We start from the raw sequence: 17,400 nt of genomic DNA, 5'->3' as shown, positions 1-17,400 counted from the left end.
CATTTGATCACCATTTATTAACCTGCTGGGATGTGTTCATTTACATTATTGGTTAACGACCTTTTATCCACAGTCCTCCACAATCCTCGAGCCTGGCATCAGGATGTTTTAGGTTAACAAATGGTAATGACCACTTGAGCAAGTTCCTGGTGGCAGAGGGCTGTTCCCATGGGACAATATCCCAAAAATAGCTAGTGGACTGGGAAATTAAAGAAAATGGATCCTGGTCACCCATTGATCAGAGTAGGACTTCAAATATTGTACTTGGAATCCATGTTGTTGTGTTTGTCCTGTCGTGGTTCACAATTCAAATTAATATCTAGTTCATTGTGAATCCAATACCTGCTGTAATCTTGTGTCACAGGTTGTAAAGTGCAATCTGACAGACATACAGACACTAATTTATCTTTCTGCTTCACCCATTAATTGCATAGGTTGTATGAAGCATATCTTATTGTTATGGTATTACTGGTTGAAAAGGGTAAATGAACAGTAACCATTACACTATAACAAATTCTGCCTCATTTTGAGGTTTGTACATTTTGCCCTCACAGAATAAGGGGGGGGTTTGAACTCCAATATATTGAGTTTGTATTCCTTAACTTATTACAGCAGTTTTGATGACAATGCAACTCTGCTGAATGTTACAGACTAATCCCCTGCCTTACCGCGTTTGGTATTGTTGATGGGGTATATGGGGTGTCAGGGAGGGGTAGCACTTCTGGTGGGGGAATATGTCACATCCTTAGGGCGGTTTGTCCACCTTTGATCCCCACCTGGCTCTCAGCTCTCACTTGTTGCTCCCCGTAACTGTTTGCACGTGACAGCACCCATACCCTGGGCAACGGCTTTGACAAGCCGGCTAAACCAGGTGAGAGTAGCCGACGGGTCTCAAACCCTCGGTGAGATAGGGAGTTGCCTATCCTAGCATGTGAAGACAGACTGCGGCGGATTGAGCGGATGAGACCAATGGAAGGTCCAACGGTCAAGAAGGCGGTCTCTGCAAGTGTCGTGGAACGTATAGAGCAGGACAAGACACAGAAGACATTCTGGTCATCCACTGCGCCTAGTCCCATCTGCAGCCGTCTGGACTCTTGTCTTGCCACTGGATCTAGATGGGAATTGGGAAGAGAGAGTGAGGCTGACACTGTGCAACTCTTCCTCACTTAAATCCAAATCAAGCGCTAGTCTCGACACCATCAGCCGGCTGGTGGCACAGTGACATCAGCGCCGGACTCCAGAAGCGAAGGTCCCCGAGTTCGAATCTAGTCGAGCTGCTCCCGGGCATGCTTTCCATCCATGCCGGGTTGAGTGTCGAGCTAGCAACTTGACCTCGTAAGAAGTACTAATGGTGTTCAGGTCTTCATCGATGACGATGGACGAACCTTATTGTTGATGTACTTCTAATTCTATCGCATCCTCTCTAATTCATTAATATACAGGCACTTCCTCCACCCCCATATGGACACATTGAATTCAATAAGCATTAATTGGCATTTTGCAAATGTCATCATAATCAAGTTTTGATGCATCTACGCATTATCACTTTCTAGGAGGGACAGTAATCAGAGCAGCCGTTTGGACAAATGTTTCTTTCCCTTCCCTTGCCTAGGGTTTTCTCCTGAGGCAAATGTAGACTCTCTCTTTCCTCCCTGTTGGCATCTGTGGTGCAAGTGAGATTCAGGCACAGAAACAGATTTGCTTTTATTGAAAAAAAATGCTTTCAATAGCATGGATGTTTCCCTGTGACAGTACACCCAGCAATTCTGTAAAATGGGATGAGAGAATTGTCAACTTCAACCATAAAATGTATGCATGTGTAACATTACAGATGTTGCCCTCCCTAGAAGAGCATTTTGAGATGCAGTATTTGTGGCTGTATATCTCACTAGTGTTGACAGTAAGTAGGCTAGTTTTGAGAATTAAACAAGAAACATCCAGTATTATGTCAAAATTTCTCCCCCTGCATCCACTTCCTCTAACAAAAAAACCTACTCTACTTCTAGATTAATGCCACCACATTTAGAATTAACCTAATAGCATAACTGCTAATGCTTCATGCAGTTGACTTTCCCTCTTTTTTATTGAAATTCTATAGAGTGCAGCAATGAAGACAACATTTAACTGTAGCTTGATGGTCGCATATGTTTAAGTAGCACTTAGTAAGTAGACTCATAAGTATGGAATGCCATTTATGTTACAGGAATTTTTCTTTGTGATCTGTGATTATGGATTACAAGGAGCTGCAAAGGGATGGAAAGAAGACTACACTTATAACCAATTCCAGTATATTTTTTCTGACATGACCGGACATCGATTAATGCCGAACAGAACTATTGAACATTAATAGTATAAAGCTGATAATATTTATATTTCAATAGTTAAGTTTTAATATCTCCTTTAGTGATAAAATAGTAAATACATTTTAAAATCAATAGCAGACAATTCAGAGTAATAGTTCATTTGTGCCTGAAATTCTTTGCCTCCCCACTCATTGACTATCTTTCTCTCCATATTTTTCAGATAGACCTTAATAGATAGACTGATAAGTATCCTCAAAAAGTAATCAACGTGCACCGATTTTAAGTAATTGCAAGTTTCTAAGCGAGCTTATTTGAAATTTTATAAGATAGAGGTGCAAAAATCTATTGATGACATTGAAACAGGCAGAGTAGTGTAGCGTTAGTGTAAGCTACAGCACTACACAAGTGACATGGGTTCAATTCCTGCTGCTGTCTGTAAGGACTTCGTATGTTCTCCCCATGACCATGTATGTTTCCTTCAGATGATCCAGTTTCCTCCCATATTCCGAAGACATAGAGTTTGTTGGTTAATTTATCATATGGGTGTAATTAAGTGGCACAGTGTCATTGGGCTGGAAGAGCCTTTTGCCATGTTGTATCTCTAAATAAAATAAATAAACTTTATATTTATGCACCAAGATTACGAAAAAGCAGAATGTGGTTTCTTTCTTTCCCTGGCATTTCACCAGGATTCAAATAGACTCCACTGGGATTTAAATTTCATCCAAGAGCAGTTGCTAGGGAAGGATAATGACATGTATCCTACTTGGCAGGAAGTGGAGTGGGTTTTAACAATTTAGATAAATGCATTGTTTGATGTTAAGTGATGGGTTTTTGCTATTTTCTGCTTCAAGTTCCGTCCATCCAAAGTAATTTTTCTCCCCTCCTCTGTAGATTTTTCTTTGCTAACTTCACAGTGGTTGGCAATCCTCCAGGAGTTTATCCAATTTAACAGTTTTCAAGTGTGAGCTTTTTGGGTGAAGAATCAACATGTGAGATCCTGTTCTTCTGTGTGTGATGACTCCCCCTGTAGTTTTTCAAGTTTTTTCCTGTCTGACTTTGGTTTTACTTTCCTGAAACTATGACCCAAAGAGAATAGTAACTTTCTTGCTGCCGCATTGGTTGAGATCTGATAAATTGGAAAAGAGAAAATTAAGTTTTATTGTAATGCAAAAAAAATTCTGTAGATACAGCCTAAATAATCTTTGCTGCAGAACCTTGTCTTGTTCTATTTATTTCCCACCTCATCACCTTCCAATATAGCAACTGCTCAATTTAAAAAAAAAATTCTTATCCTTGCTCTGGAATCCCTCCAGACTCTTGTCTCCCTATCTCCTTCAGCCTTCCAAGGTACTTGCAAGCCTCCAGATCTGGTCGTTGAACCTTCCTGAATGTAATCACTTCACCTCTAGCAACTGTGATTTTAGTTGCCAAAGCCCCAAGCATTAGAATCCCTACCTCAAATCTCTCTTCCCCTCTTTCTCTGAATTTAGAGTGACAAGGATCTTGATTTGTGAGACTTGTCAGTTGAATGTTACCAATCAGATTCATTTATTTATCATACATACATTGAAACGTACAGTAAAATGCATCGTTTGCTTTAATAACGAATGCAACCCAAAGGTATGCTGGGAGCATCATGCAAGTGTCGTTACACATGTTGGCACCAAACTAGTATATTCATGAGGTTCATCAGAACATCACAAGCAACAACAGCAATAAAAACAAAATAACAAGAGCAAAACAAGTCTTTTTCCCACCCTTCCACCCACCCACCCATCACACACACAGGCATCCAACTCCAGGACAGGCTGCCTCTGGGTCTCTGATCTCAGTTATTGATCCCGGATTCTCAGACTCGCAAATATCAGGCCTCTAACCTCCCGTCCATAGCCTGGAGTCTTGACCTCACAATCTTGGGCCATTGGATACACAGACTCAGATGCTTTGACATTGAGCCCTTGACCTTGGTGACTTTGGTCTTTGACCTCCTGTATTGACCCCAGGACTAATGGATCATGAGACTTTGAATTCTGTGCTAAGACCTCCTCGAATTTCCAACCCCAGGACTCGCTGCCCCCGGGGTGGGGGGGGAGGTGGATCTTCAGGCCTCATTCTTGGGGCCCACTGACCACAATTCTTGACCACGGGGATTGCTGGATTTTATCCTCTGCCTGCTGACCCATTCCCAAGAGAATGCTGATCTTTGACTATCCTGGAGTACTCCAACCTGGACCCTGACTTCCGTCTCCAGTCCTTGACTCTTCATTTACTGCTCCTGACCACTAACTCCCCATGCTGTCTCTAAAACTATCCATATGAAATCTAAAACATACAATTAAGTTTGAGCCATGACCTCAACAAACATCACAGCTTGGTGACATCTTGACCGGTAGATTGGGGGATGGTATAGTGACTCCGAAAGGGACCAGGGACCTTCTCCAACTAACTGGAGGAATAGACTTGAACCATGGTATGCAGCATGCAGTTGTTTAACATAAATATCTCTTCATTGTAACGGCTTCTAATATGAACTAAATTAGTCATAGTCATACTTTATTGATCCCAGGGGAAATTGGTTTTCGTTACAGTTGCACCATAAATAATAAATAGTAATAGAACCATAAATAGTTAAATAGTAATATTTAAATTATGCCAGTAAATTATGAAATAAGTCCAGGACCAGCCTATCGGCTCAGGGTGTCTGACCCTCCAAGGGAGGAGCTGTAAAGTTTGATGGCCACAGGCAGGAATGACATCCTATTGCGCTCTGTGCTGCATCTTGGTGGAATGAGTCTCTGGCTGAATGTACTCCTGTGCCCACCCAGTACATTATGTAGTGGATGGGAGACATTGACCAAGATGGCATGCAACTTAGACAGCATCCTCTTTTCAGACACCACCGTGAGAGAGTCCAGTTCCATCCCCACAACATCACTGGCCTTACGAATGAGTTTGTTGATTCTGTTGGTGTCTGCTACCCTCAGCCTGCTGCCCCAGCACACAACAGCAAACATGATAGCACTGACCACCACAGACTCGTAGAACATCCTCAGCATCATCCGGAAGATGTTAAAGGACCTCAGTCTCCTCAGGAAATAGAGATGGCTCTGACCCTTCTTGTAGACAGCCTCAGTGTTCTTTGACTAGTCCAATTTATTGTCAATTCATATCCCCAGGTATTTGTAAATTATCATGTATCCTATTTAAAAAAAACAATAGCAAGAGATATGCTACGTTCAGAAATCAAAGATGCCAGAAACCTTTTAACAGTGTTTTAAGTCGTTAGTTTATGTATAATTTGAGAAGAATTGTTAAATTTATTGAAGGCCAGACATATTAACTGATAATTTCCGTACATAAAAAATGCTTTGTAACTCTTCGATTTAAATGTACTTGTATATGTTACAGTGAACAGAACAAGAAAATCTTCATTTAAAGTATACAATGAATAAAAAATAAATGAACTTGAAATTTAAACTACCTTCAGCATGTTCCATGCTTTGCTATCAATTACTGTTGAACTATAATTCAGTAGGTAAACAATTTGAATGCAAGAAGCAACATTTGCATTGAATTAGCGTTTCTTTGTTTGGTGGGGGGCATGTGGGTCAGAACACCAGGAGGAATAGTTCAATTTAATGTCAGAGAATGTATATAGCTTACAACCTGAAATCCTTAGTCTTTGCAGACATCCACGAAACTCATTAAAAAAAACCCCAAAGAATGCATGACAGAAAAACATTAGAACCACAAAGCCCCCCCTTCCCATGCATAAGCCGTAGGAAAAGCATCAACCCTCCACCCTCTCCCCTCCCCCTCCTCCCATTTGTTCCAGCAAAAGCATCAACCTCCCCCAACACCCCCCATACAGGCAATAGCAAAGCGCCCAGAGACCATGATCTAGAGTCCATCAGAAACTACTGTCCATCCCAACACTTCAACATCTCACAGGCAGAGAGGTATCGCTCTTGTCATAAGCGAAAGGAGAGGCCAACTACTCACTGTTCTGACAATCTGCAGCATCTCTTATTCAAGTTCCCTCCCCCGCCCCCAACTCAAGAATCAGCTGACCCTCTCTCACCATTGAGAGAGAGAGAGAGATCGATCAAGTGCAGAAGCCTCTCACAGCTGTACCCATTGTCTCGATGTTTCAATCTCCTATGAAGCTTCAGTCAGCGACATCGGTGAGGAATTGGATCATCCACAAGGCTGCTCCCCAAAGTCGCAAGTCTTCCAAGCCAGTCCTGGAGATCCTGAAACCTAGGCTGCTTGGCGAGTTCCGATGTGTGAGAACTCCCCTGTGAAGAGTGTAGTTTGAGCGCAACTGTATATAATGCACTCAGACAGAACCCCAGCCACCTTGAAAAGGGAGAAAGAGACATAAGAACAGGAGATTTAAACTGTTTCACGGATGAACTGGAAGAAGTCACCCAGTTCTGCAAAAACCTCTGTCACTTCTCTTCAAGTAATGGCAAAAATTTTGTTGTTTGCCATTTTAAGCAGATAAGCCTTTGGTTTAGTTCCTTATTTTAAAAAATGTCAGGAAGAGAAACGATGCATTGTTCCCTCAGTACTGCATTAAACTGTCATTTTGAATTATGTGCTACAACATTGCAGATTTGAGTCATAAGTGAAAAAGAGTGAAGCAGGCTAATGTACAATATTGAAGTATGCAGTCATGTGATTCCAGCAGGAGAACTGACTCCAGAGCTATATGGATGTGTAACATCTTGTCCTTTTTTACCCTCAAGTTTACCTTCATGTGGACAATTTCTCCAATACTGTTCTTCATGCTCAAAATCAATCTCAAATTAATGACTCTCTTACCGATAACTTTCCAACCAGACAAAGTGGTTCCTTATTCACAATCAAAATATTTCATAATATTGAGAATCTTTATTAAATTGCTTGGTATTCTCTGCTCCATTGGAAATAATCCCAGTACCTCATACCTGTGGATTTCTCGTAACTATTGATTCTAATTTTTGGCAGCAACTGGCTGATTATGCGTACGTTGTACATTCTCCAGGATTTAGTGTCCTTTTTATAATATAGCCCACAAATTTGTACACAGATGTTTAATTCTCATGTAACCATTACTTTACATCAGCACTTCCCTATTCTATAATAAATTGGGTGAAGTTAGAAAACTGGCAAGAGATAAATTGTGTCAATTGTGTCTTGGGAGTTTGTGCTCGTGGGGATGGGGCAAATATGGGGTAATGCCATCACCTATAACTGAGCAGGAAGGTAAAATAGTAAGCCTCATGGAATCTGTGCTACAAAGTAGCTGGTTTTTCAACTATAATGAAATGTTTAGTTGAATTCTTTAAAAATTACCTGCAAAAGTGGTTCACATCACAAATGGCTTTTTGAATGCACGCCATATAGCTAGAGATCCCAATGAGGCCTGTATTCTAAAACAAGTCAGTGCCTTCAGAAAAGGAAAGAAAGTACAAGCAACCAATTTATAAAATGTTAGTTGGTGAGAAATTTTCCTGTATAATGAGTACATCAGAAGCCCTCAGCAGGTTGCTTATATACTGGACTCTCTTAGATTTTAAGAACTAGTCAAAATTCCATTTCTATGAGGCTTATTAATAAAGTTTGTATCTAAAGACATACTTTAGTGAGATTGATTCCCGTCACAATAGTCCATCAGTTAAAGATGCTGCCTCACAGTTCCAGCCACCTGGGTTTGATCTTGACCCAGGGTGCTGTATACATGGTATTTGCATGTTCTCCTTACAACCTCAGGTGGGTTTCTCAAGGTGCTCTGGTTTCCTCCCACATTTAAGGCACTGGGAATCTAAGGCAAGCTGACAAATTGGATACAGAATTGGCTTGGTTATAAGAGTCAAAGGATAGAGTTGGAAGTGTTATATGAAAGAAGAGTTTGCAGAGAAATACTGTATGTTGTGAGATGGAGCTGATGGGAATGTTCAGAGCTGGCAGACTCATTGTGTTGGGTCACCTCTTTCCACATCATAAAGAAAGTATTGGTAGCCAAAGTATTGCATTTTGTGTTGTAAGAACTCTGTATCCTTTGGGTTTGTTGGAAGTTTTGTTGGAAACTTTTCTATCTGTCTCAATCTTTCAGAATCTTTTCCTGTTATATAAATATTGCTAGGATCATTACTGCTCTGAACTTTCCCCTTTCATTCTTTCTGATTTCCCATTGCCGGCATGCATTTCCTCATTTCTTGAAATCAAAATTTATTGCACTTTCAATTGCAAATCATTCATTTGCCTCACCTCACTCTGAAATACTGTTCCCAAGTATACTCTTTCTTTTGGATACTGTTCTGTGTGCAGCCTCTTCTTTGGATAAAGACAAAGGTTAGATTCTTCAATATCAGTAGATTGATCATAATGTGATTTCATTAATTATGTAAACTCACTTAGCCCCTCTTCCCTCCCAAACACTTCAGTCTAAGTACCATTAGGTTTGAACAGCATTGCAGTATGACTTAATTTAAAATATGAAATATCTGTTTGCTGAGGGAAAATAATATCTACAATATTCAGACAACATAGAATAGATTTTCTTGTGTCTGAATAAGTAATTAATGGACTAGGTGAGTTTTGCTTTAGTGTTACTTCTTTTGCTGGGAGTAATTATTGCTTTTTTTTGGGAGGGGGAGAAAGCATTTATGATTTTGTTCTAAATTTCTTTTTCTGTCTCTTATTAGGAGGCTCAGGAAAGCTACCTGGAAAAATCTGAACAGTTGTATTCTGTTATGTGTGCTGCTGTTGATAAGGTTTGTCTCACTTTAATAGATTCCTTGTCAAGTGTAGTTTAAACTCCATATGAGATTCTGCCTCCAATGATTTTCTGCAAAATGAGTTTTCTCAGTATGAATCCATTTGCTATCAAGTGGGCCCACTGTGCAAAACAATGGCACACTATTCAAAGAGAAGAACAACAGCCTGGCTTCCATGGGCAACAAAGAAGCATATGCATAGGAGATGGCACCTGTTCAAGATTGCCTCTCAGATGTACTTTCCTAAAACTTGTGTCAATTAGCACCTGCTTCTTCGCAACTAAGCGTGAGATACTTGGAATAGGTCATTTCAGGGTGAAATTGTAACTATAGCAAATTGGATTGGATTATACAGTACCAAAAGTGTAATATTACTACCTACACCCTCTTCCAACTTAAACTGAAACTTACATGTTGCCCATGGAAGCCAGGCTGACGTTTGTCTCATTGCGATGTTGTTTGCAGAGTGAGATCATGTATGGCAGGTAATAAATTAAAGGCTGATTATTGATGGTCTAAAGAATACTGAGTTTTCAGATATCTTGAGCATTATGAACAGAAGCTGGTAGATTACTGTTGCAGCAGATCACAGTTAAAATGAAGATCTTTGAATGAACATCTCAATGAACTTAGATTCTTTTTGTCTCTACTCATCATCCCTTGTCTCTAGGTAGCTTGGAACCATTTATCGAATTAGAGCAGCTGATTGTGGGAAGTTGGACACACAGATAGATTGTTCTCCCCTGCATTTTCCTTTACCTCCATGGCTGTGCTTTATGTTACTGATTGGTAACTGTTAGGCATTTTTTAAAACCTCTGAGGAGCCATCTGCAGCAGCCTGGCAGATGAAGCTTTACATTCAGTTTCTTTCAGGAGCTAGGAAACTGCTGTTTCTTTTGAGGAAGAGAACACAATACTGTCCCAGAGTGTTTTTTAATCTATGGATGTATTAGACATGGGGTGTAGCAAGCTGGTACTAGCATGGCCTGCATCAGTGTTTTAACACAAATGGTTGCAGTGCATTTTCCACACAATTGTATGGACCAAGAAAGAGCTTTCAGCATCTAAATTTGTTTAAAGTAACATAGCATAATATTAGTGTGTTACATAGAGGATACTATACTTGCTCTGACATGGCTGTATAAACTGAGAAGGTATTTCTTTTTAGAGGAATATCATTCCTTATCTCAGTTAATACAAAATATAAACTTTACTGTTATGGAGATACTTCACAGAAACAAGCTCTCCTGCGCATTGACTCTGCCAGTCATCGCCCATCCACTTAGCATAATTCAATGTTGATACCGTTCTATTCTCCCCACATATTTTCATCTACTCTGTCCAGGCCCTATCACTCACCTACATCAAGGACAATGTTCAGTGGCCAATTATTAAACCACCCCGTAAGCTGTTGGGATGTTAGATGTGGGAAGAAATCAGAGCTCCCTTAGGTGAACATATAAAGTCCTCACGGACAGCACCCGGGGTCTGGAATGAGATTAGTTCCCAGATGCTGAGGCAGTGGCATTACTAGCTATGCCACTGTGCTGTTCTTGCAAATGTGTTCCTTGCAGCTTTATGTGTTAACCTGTGGGGTTTGTATTCTTTCACCATAAGGGACTGTCATGCATGAAGAACTCTGCTCACATTCTCTGATTCTTCTGGTTTTCTGTTGCTTTGCCAATTTGTTTCTTTTTAATATTTTTATAATATTCATGCATGCTCAATATAGTGAAATAAAGATTCATCTCTCTGACTACTAGGATGTGGAAGTTTCAACTTCATACTGTCATCGTTTCCTCTGACAAGTTCTAAAATGGTGCCAGCACCTTTCACCTGTGTTTCTCAATTTAAAAACTGCTTAGCTGAATATGCACCAAAGGTTATTTTCAAGTCGTTTTATCTCCGTCGACAGCAAAAAAAAATCAACATTTTCTTTTAATTTGAAGCAACTGAAGAATTATTTTGAAATGACAAAAAATGATTTGCTGGAAATACAATGCAACACATTTTTTTTTGTTGGTGTTGGAGGTCTCAATCTTTGGAACGTACATAAAAATCAACCTGATCTTCTTTCTTTCCAGATACAGGGAGACCTGTTGTGTATTTATAGTCTTTAAACTTGACTTGATTTCCAGCATAATCTAATTTATAATTTATATCCTTCCAGACAACCTAATTAGGATCATTACTGGTGGTATTAAAAAAAACTGTGAAGGAATTGGCAATAAATTATTCAGATACATTTTAATTTGCCTTTGCAGCATATGTTGGGAGATGGCGAGAACACAAAAATGAGAGTGGCTGAGTTGGAGGATGAAGTGAAGACATTGAAGAAGATCAATAGGGATTTGTATGATTTTTCAGTGCAAGTTCTGACCAAACAGACATAAAGAAAAGAGATGAAGAAAGAAAATGCTGCAAATTATGTGGCTCTCAGTGTCAAATATTAGTAATATGCCAACACCAGCTATGAAAAATGAATTGGTACACTCAATAATGTCCTATTTATACGAGTCTGTTTAATTTGAATTATTTGTACTGAGCTTTCAGAGGTCAGAGATGTTTGTCTCCTGCGTTACTACCCGTTTGCATAGTCAGGTCCAGTTAACTCAGATTGTCCATGTGGTCTTTTTAGCTAAGTTGATTCCCAATATTGGTATTGCTGAGTATAAACTTGCCAAATTTGCTATTCTTGGTGTGGAGAGGCCAATCAGCATTGGGCCTGCTACAGTTTCATTTTTGCAGTAATAAGCCTCTACTTTTGTTTGCATTTTGAGTATCTATTTGCAAATACAACAGAGCTTACATTCAGGTCCTCCCCATACTGTTCGTAACCTGGACAGTTCACAAATTGGAAATGCGGCCATGAACTCAGATCCTGGCAGGAGCTTCAAGTAAGAGCCCAAAAATTTACACCTCCAGTCTCCTAAATGCTTGTGTGTATGGACTGTACATAAATTGGGAGTTTGTAACCTGTATACAGATTGTGCACAACCCAAGTGCTGGCAGTTTGAGCTCTTTTGGCACATAGTCAGTTCTGATTCCTTTTTAAAATATTTACAAACTTATTAGTACATGGACTTAAAGTTTACTGTGATGGTTTATGCCATGGTAGACAAAAAGGCAAAGCTTGGACATTTACAATTTCTAATTCTATGCCAAAGGCTTGAGCTTTTTAATTCACAGTACAGTAAATATCTTCAGTCTGAATATATAAGATTTATTCCATAATCCAAGCCAATGATGTCCAGGTCAACACATTGTCTAAATGGTGCTTTTCTTAATAAGTGTGACTATTCCTATATTCATATAGTTACTTAAAAAGAATCCTGCCTTTGTGCCTTCCCCTCTTCCTCTGGAGAATTTGCCTTTTATTTCCCAGTTCCACAGAGCAGTGTGAATCATAGTCATAGACCCAGTTCTGTGCATTCTCAAAAGTGGTCTTCAACCAAGGTGTTTAGGATTGTGCTGTTGAGATAGTTCCCGAAGGAACTAATGTGATCAAGTGATACCGTTGTCCTGTTTTGAACAGTAAATGAAAGAACATCTTGTGTGTGTGCTGACTCATGAAAGCGGTTAGAATCCCAACTCTCACTTCAGTATTTGTGTTCCTGTTTGTACCATTAACATTTTCTCAGTGTGTATTTCTGGGGGCATTTATCCAATTATTTTTTAAATAAATAAGTTAACACCAAATGTTGACTTTGTATCCAGCACTTGTGCTTAATTCTGCCTGAAATAAGATTATCTTTATCAAACTGTACTCATTCTGACTTGAAATTGATATTAACTTTTACCACTAGGATTCTTTTATTAATGTAAAGATGACAGCTGATGAGCACAACAGAATATTTAATTCAGCATCATGACAGGACCTGCAGTGTATCTAAATAAAGGACAGTGTATGAGGCAAAAACTAGTGAACTCTCAACACACATTCTGCATGGTTATGAGCTAAGTTAAGTACTGATTGTTAAGTACTGATGATCTGTTTTGACCTAACACAACCAGTAGAAATATCTCCAGTAAAGTTCTGAAGTTTTCCATTTCTAATGCGCAGAACTGTCAGTCTTTATTCAAAATCCTGAATAGCCTCCACCTCAGGAAGAGACCAAGAATAGGAAAATGGCCACACTGGAGTGTGTGGTCTCCAGATTCTACCCGGAGCAAATAAATGTTATCTGGGAGAAAGGCAGCATCATGATCACCTCCAACACCAGCACTACACCAATTGTTCTGGAATCTTACAAGTATGGTGTACAGTTCTGGTCACCAAACTTCAAACAGGCTGTGATTGCACAAGAGCTGTGCAGGAAATTCACCAAGATGTTGATTAGATTGGAGGACTTTAGTCACAGAAGAGATTGTGTTTGCTGGGCTTGTTTTCTTTAGAGTGGAGGCAGCGGGGGTGATCTGGTAGAAGGAAAGATTATGAGAGGCATAGGTATGGTAAATGGTCAAGACATTTGTTTCATGATAAGTATGTATCATAAACAAAGGGGCCATATGTTTAAGGTGAGAGGAAGGTGTTTTGAAGGAATCCGAAGCAATGTTTTTTTACACAACGTGGTTGATAGCCTTAACTTGCTGTCAGAGGAAGTGGTGGAGTATAGTGACTATGTATGAGAGGTATTTAGGACAGACTTAAATGGACAAAACAATGAAGGATACAGCCAGGTGTGATTAGTGTAGATGGGCAAAAGGATTGATGTGGGTATGGTGGATCAAAAGGATTGGTGTGGGTATGGTGGTCCAAAAGGGTTGGTGTGGTTATGGGGGGGGGGGCAAAAGATTTGGTATGGGTATGGTGGACCAAAAGGATTGGTATGGGTATGGTGGGCCAAAAGGATTGGTGTGGGTATGGCGGGCTAAAAGGATTAGTATTGGTATTTGTAGGCCAAGTGACTTAGTATGGGGGGGTGGTGGAGGAGACATGTTCTGTGCTGCACAAGCAATTCCAGGTTGGGAGGATAAGCCTTGGTATTTGTCAAGTTTTGAAAATGAATTGTAACTTGTTTTAACAACAGAATGATGGTAAGTAGAAGTTGCTGAATCGCTAAAATAATCAGCGTTGTAGAGTTATTACTGTACAGAGTAGGCTATTTAGTCCATCAAGTCTGTGCCAGCTCTCTGGAGCAATTCTGTTCGTTCCATTTTCCAGCTGTGTTTTATAGTTCTCTAAAGTGGCTTGGAATTTATTTTAGAAATTGTTAATTATCTTAGCATTCAAAGGGTATTAATTCTCTGTTGATAGCCAGGTTCATTCAGCAAAAACTTGAATTTGGTATCCAGATGACTGTTCTGTAGAAACACAGAGCAGTTTCAGAGGAGTTGAAAACATTCAATGTTCTATGCAATCCTCTCAAAGTCCAAAAATATTTTAACCTATATTTCAATTTGCTGTGCAATGTTCAGAGGTAAAGGGCTTCGTGCGACAGCTCCCCAACATTGATGCCATCAGTAGGCAACAACACTACAGCAGCAAAGTGAATGATAACTAATTTAGTAACAGAAATAACTGCAAGATTCAGGTATCAAAATTGACACTGAGTTCTCACTTGCAATGAGACCAGTTACCAAGCGTCAGAAGTCTACAGGAAGAAAATGCATTTAGGACTCATTTGATTTCATATTTAAGAGTATGTAAGAAGGGGGATTATATAAATGTTCCTCCAGAACTGTATGTAATTATCCTGCAATAATCGTGACTATCTTATGTGATTATAATTGTTGTTAACTTTAAACAACAGGAATTCTGCAGATGCTGGAAATTCAAGCAACATACATCAAAGTTGCTGGTGAACGCAGCAGGCCAGGCAGCATCTATAGGAAGAGGCGCAGTCGACGTTTCAGGCCGAGACCCTTCGTCAGGACTAACTGAAGGAAGAGTGAGTAAGGGATTTGAAAGCTGGAGGGGGAGGGGGAGATGCAAAATGATAGGAGAAGACAGGAGGGGGAGGGATGGAGCCGAGAGCTGGACAGGTGATAGGCAGAAGGGGATACGAGAGGATCATGGGACAGGAGGTCCGGGAAGAAAGACGGGGGGGGGTGACCCAGAGGATGGGCAAGAGGTATATTCAGAGGGACAGAGGGAGAAAAAGGAGAGTGAGAGAAAGAATGTGTGCATTAAAAAGAGTAACAGATGGGGTACGAGGGGGAGGTGGGGCCTAGCGGAAGTTAGAGAAGTCAATGTTCATGCCATCAGGTTGGAGGCTACCCATACGGAATATAAGGTGTTGTTCCTCCAACCTGAGTGTGGCTTCATCTTTACAGTAGAGGAGGCCGTGGATAGACATGTCAGAATGGGAATGGGATGTGGAATTAAAATGTGTGGCCACTGGGAGATCCTGCTTTCTCTGGCGGACAGAGCGTAGATGTTCAGCAAAGCGGTCTCCCAGTCTGCGTCGGGTCTCACCAATATATAAAAGGCCACATCGGGAGCACCGGACGCAGTATATCACCCCAGTCGACTCACAGGTGAAGTGATGCCTCACCTGGAAGGACTGTTTGGGGCCCTGAATGGTGGTAAGGGAGGAAGTGTAAGGGCATGTGTAGCACTTGTTCCGCTTACACGGATAAGTGCCAGGAGGGAGATCAGTGGGGAGGGATGGGGGGGACGAATGGACAAGGGAGTTGTGTAGGGAGCGATCCCTGCGGAATGCAGAGAGGGGGGGGGAGGGAAAGATGTGCTTAGTGGTGGGATCCCGTTGGAGGTGGCGGAAGTTACGGAGAATAATATGTTGGACCCGGAGGCTGGTGGGGTGGTAGGTGAGGACCAGGGGAACCCTATTCCTAGTGGGGTGGTGGGAGGATGGAGTGAGAGCAGATGTACGTGAAATGGGGGAGATGCGTTTAAGAGCAGAGTTGATAGTGGAGGAAGGGAAGCCCCTTTCTTTAAAAAATGAAGACATCTCCCTCGTCCTAGAATGAAAAGCCTCATCCTGAGAGCAGATGCGGCGGAGACGGAGGAATTGCGAGAAGGGGATGGCGTTTTTGCAAGAGACAGGATGAGAAGAGGAATAGTCCAGATAGTTGTGAGAGTCAGTAGGCTTATAGTATCTGGACTATTCCTCTTCTCACCCTGTCTCTTGCAAAAACGCCATCCCCTTCTCGCAATTCCTCCGTCTCCGCCGCATCTGCTCTCAGGATGAGGCTTTTCATTCTAGGACGAGGGAGATGTCTTCATTTTTTAAAGAAAGGGGCTTCCCTTCCTCCACTATCAACTCTGCTCTTAAACGCATCTCCCCCATTTCACGTACATCTGCTCTCACTCCATCCTCCCACCACCCCACTAGGAATAGGGTTCCCCTGGTCCTCACCTACCACCCCACCAGCCTCCGGGTCTAACATATTATTCTCCGTAACTTCCGCCACCTCCAACGGGATCCCACCACTAAGCACATCTTTCCCTCCCCCCCTCTCTGCATTCCGCAGGGATCGCTCCCTACACAACTCCCTTGTCCATTCGTCCCCCCCATCCCTCCCCACTGATCTCCCTCCTGGCACTTATCCGTGTAAGCGGAACAAGTGCTACACATGCCCTTACACTTCCTCCCTTACCACCATTCAGGGCCCCAAACAGTCCTTCCAGGTGAGGCATCACTTCACCTGTGAGTCGACTGGGGTGATATACTGCGTCCGGTGCTCCCGATGTGGCCTTTTATATATTGGTGAGACCCGACGCAGACTGGGAGACCGCTTTGCTGAACATCTACGCTCTGTCCGCCAGAGAAAGCAGGATCTCCCAGTGGCCACACATTTTAATTCCACATCCCATTCCCATTCTGACATGTCTATCCACGGCCTCCTCTACTGTAAAGATGAAGCCACACTCAGGTTGGAGGAACAACACCTTATATTCCGTCTGGGTAGCCTCCAACCTGATGGCATGAACATTGACTTCTCTAACTTCCGCTAGGCCCCACCTCCCCCTCGTACCCCATCTGTTACTCTTTTTAATGCACACATTCTTTCTCTCACTCTCCTTTTTCTCCCTCTGTCCCTCTGAATATACCTCTTGCCCATCCTCTGGGTCACCCCCCCCCCGTCTTTCTTCCCGGACCTCCTGTCCCATGATCCTCTCGTATCCCCTTCTGCCTATCACCTGTCCAGCTCTCGGCTCCATCCCTCCCCCTCCTGTCTTCTCCTATCATTTTGCATCTCCCCCTCCCCCTCCAGCTTTCAAATCCCTTACTCACTCTTCCTTCAGTTAGTCCTGACGAAGGGTCTCGGCCTGAAACGTCGACTGCGCCTCTTCCTATAGATGCTGCCTGGCCTGCTGCGTTCACCAGCAACTTTGATGTATGTTGTTAACTTTATTTTGCTTT

At 41.6% G+C, this 17,400-nt stretch overlaps 1 protein-coding gene across 1 annotated transcript in view; it reads left to right on the top strand.

The window, feature by feature from the left end:
- Positions 1-13,706, top strand: part of wdr18 (WD repeat domain 18) — a 209,751-nt gene extending 196,045 nt beyond the window's left edge. Inside the window, exons 9-10 of the mRNA XM_063032491.1 lie at positions 8,999-9,067; positions 11,335-13,706. Coding sequence (XP_062888561.1) covers positions 8,999-9,067; positions 11,335-11,463 — 198 coding nt within the window. The 3' untranslated portion in view covers positions 11,464-13,706. The remainder of the gene's footprint in view (positions 1-8,998; positions 9,068-11,334) is intronic.
- The last annotated feature ends 3,694 nt before the right edge of the window (positions 13,707-17,400 follow it).

This window comes from Mobula hypostoma, chromosome 24 (genome assembly GCF_963921235.1).
Source record: "Mobula hypostoma chromosome 24, sMobHyp1.1, whole genome shotgun sequence".
Classification (NCBI taxonomy): domain Eukaryota; kingdom Metazoa; phylum Chordata; class Chondrichthyes; order Myliobatiformes; family Myliobatidae; genus Mobula; species Mobula hypostoma.
The sequence above is the reverse complement of the archived record's forward strand: the minus strand, read 5'-3'. Positions and strand labels throughout refer to the sequence as shown.